Source organism: Leucopleurus acutus, assembly GCF_964270905.1.
Source record: "Leucopleurus acutus genome assembly, chromosome: 10".
Classification (NCBI taxonomy): Eukaryota; Metazoa; Chordata; class Mammalia; order Artiodactyla; family Delphinidae; genus Leucopleurus; species Leucopleurus acutus.
In genome coordinates, this window is record NC_139153.1 from 52,771,360 (window position 1) to 52,771,884 (window position 525).

At 42.3% G+C, this 525-nt stretch overlaps 1 protein-coding gene across 1 annotated transcript; it reads left to right on the forward strand.

Annotated features, from left to right (window-relative positions):
• On the forward strand, positions 1–211 carry LOC309967250 (small ribosomal subunit protein eS27-like; the record flags this gene model as incomplete). Its single annotated transcript, XM_082847818.1, has 1 exon — positions 1–211. Exon 1 carries the CDS (start codon positions 5–7, stop codon positions 209–211), a length of 207 nt encoding a protein of 68 aa, XP_082703944.1. The 5' UTR covers positions 1–4.
• Between the last annotated feature and the right edge of the window lie 314 nt (positions 212–525).

A 525-nucleotide genomic window follows, 5' to 3' on the forward strand; every position in this document is an offset into this window, starting at 1 on the left:
GAAGATGAAACACAAGAAGAAGTGCCTGGTGCAGAGCCCCAGTTCTTATTTCGTGGATGTGAAATGCCCAGGATGCTATAAAATCACCACTGTCTTTAGCCATGCACAAACAGTAGTTTTGTGTGTTGGCTGCTCTACTGTCCTCTGCCAGCCTACAGGAGGAAAAGCAAGGCTTACAGAAGGTTGCTCCTTCAGACAGAAGCAGCACTAAAATCACCCTGAATCAAGATGAATGGGAAACCATCCCAATAAACACATTTTGGATACAAAAAAAAAATATTAAAACATGCAGGATAACCAAACGTAAAATAGATAGCTAGTGGGAAGCAGCCGCATAGCACAGGGAGATCAGCTCGGTGCTTTGTGACCACCTAGAGGGGTGGGATAGGGAGGGTAGGAGGGAGGGTGATGCAAGAGGGAAAAGATATGGGAACATATGTGTATGTATAACTGATTCACTTTGTTATAAAGCAGAAACTAACACATCATTGTAAAGCAATTATGCTCCAATAAAGATGTTAAAAA